Source organism: Phytophthora parasitica (genome assembly GCF_000247585.1).
Source record: "Phytophthora parasitica INRA-310 unplaced genomic scaffold supercont2.63, whole genome shotgun sequence".
Classification (NCBI taxonomy): Eukaryota; Oomycota; class Peronosporomycetes; order Peronosporales; family Peronosporaceae; genus Phytophthora; species Phytophthora nicotianae.
In genome coordinates this window covers 133,983-135,368 of record NW_008649049.1, presented here as the reverse complement: position 1 = coordinate 135,368, position 1,386 = coordinate 133,983, and the positions used below count along the sequence as shown (strand labels likewise).

At 58.7% G+C, this 1,386-nt stretch overlaps 2 protein-coding genes across 2 annotated transcripts; one reads left to right on the top strand and one right to left on the bottom strand.

Moving 5' to 3' along the window:
- Positions 1–147: 147 nt before the first annotated feature.
- Positions 148–327, bottom strand: PPTG_17093 (hypothetical protein; the record flags this gene model as incomplete). Its single annotated transcript, XM_008914710.1, has 1 exon — positions 148–327. The coding sequence occupies one exon, from the start codon at positions 325–327 to the stop codon at positions 148–150; it is 180 nt and encodes a 59-aa protein (XP_008912958.1).
- Positions 328–764: 437 nt separating this feature from the next.
- Positions 765–1,055, top strand: PPTG_24021 (hypothetical protein; the record flags this gene model as incomplete). The annotated part of the gene is made up of 1 exon (XM_008914709.1): positions 765–1,055. One exon carries the CDS (start codon positions 765–767, stop codon positions 1,053–1,055), a length of 291 nt encoding a protein of 96 aa, XP_008912957.1.
- Between the last annotated feature and the right edge of the window lie 331 nt (positions 1,056–1,386).

Genomic DNA, 1,386 nt, shown 5'->3' with positions numbered 1-1,386 from the left:
CCCGGCCAGAATGATCTGAAGAGCTGTTCGCCGTGCTACTTGACGAGCCGTCGTCATCAGGATTAGGGGCGGCAGGAAGACGTTGGACAAGATCGGTACGGTGCTCTTCGTGCGAGTGAGATCGACGAAGCTCGGCTCTCGACCTGGCTAACGCCGCAAGGTAGTTGGGGTCCTCATCGTCATCTTCGGAGCCGAACAGGTCGGAATCACGTGCGTTATATTCCACTGAACGGGACGAGGTCCCAACCAGGTCAGTCGTACCCTGAGCCGCGGCCGGACTAATGAAAGAGGATCCAGATCGAGTGGCTGCCGCAGAACCGACGACATCGTTGTTGGCGCTAGTCGACGGCTGAGGTGAAGGTGCGGGCAATGCCTGTTCAGCTGATGTCGTATCTCTGGGTGCGGAAGAGGAGAAGGGAGTTCGCGCACTCTTAGGTGCACGCGTGGAGGGAGACAACCCCGCAGGCCTATCGCGAATGGAGCTAGGTGGAGGCGGCGTTGGAGTTGGGCAATGTCTTTCCCGAGGCTCGGCCTGGACGAAATTGGACGGAGGTGGCAATGTGACAGTTTGTCCCATCGCAGAAGCGACTGCGGAAAACCGAGTGTACGCCTCTGCGTAGTGATCACGAAGTTCGTTATAAACGCGGCTCAGTCGATCTTGATCTTGCCGCAGAAGCTCGGTCTCGGCGGTACGTTCCGTCAGAGTAGCTTGCGATTCGGTGTTGGCCCCTCTCCACTGGGCTACTTGCCCCTCTAACCAAGACATGGATGAGCGCATGGAGGTGATATGTTCGGCGGAGGACCAGATCGACCAATGTGTTAGTACCAACCCACGATCGAGAACGTGGGCACGAAGGGTTACCTTGAGATTGAAGCTCGGAGCGAGTCTTAGTCAGCCGTTCACGTATCCCACGCAGCTGGGTGTTCGCTTGATCACGCTCATCCCGAAGGGACTCCAGTCGTTCCTGATATTCGCCACATTCCTCACGAAGCCGAGCCAGGCGGCGGTTCCCAGCTTCCGCTTGACGTCGAAGCTGTGCCGTGGCGTCCTCTAAGGCCTTTTCAGACCTCTCCAGTGTGGCAATGCGATCTCGAGACGATCGCATCTCGCGATCTTGGACTTGAAGGCGACGAGCTAACGCAGGTGGCGGCGCAGAACCGAGATCGGGATGCCTTGTCAAGGCTGTGAGCTGACTACGGAGATCGGCAACTTGCCTCTCTAGGATCTCGATCTGGCGCTGAGATCGACGGGCAGCCACGGCGGAAGAAACCTGGAGACGTCTATGCTCCTCTCGGATGCTGGCCACGGACGCGAGCTCAGCTTCCAGCCGCTGGACGGACACTCGCTCATCCGTCAGCAACGCGCTGGTAACCCCGAGTTCCCGG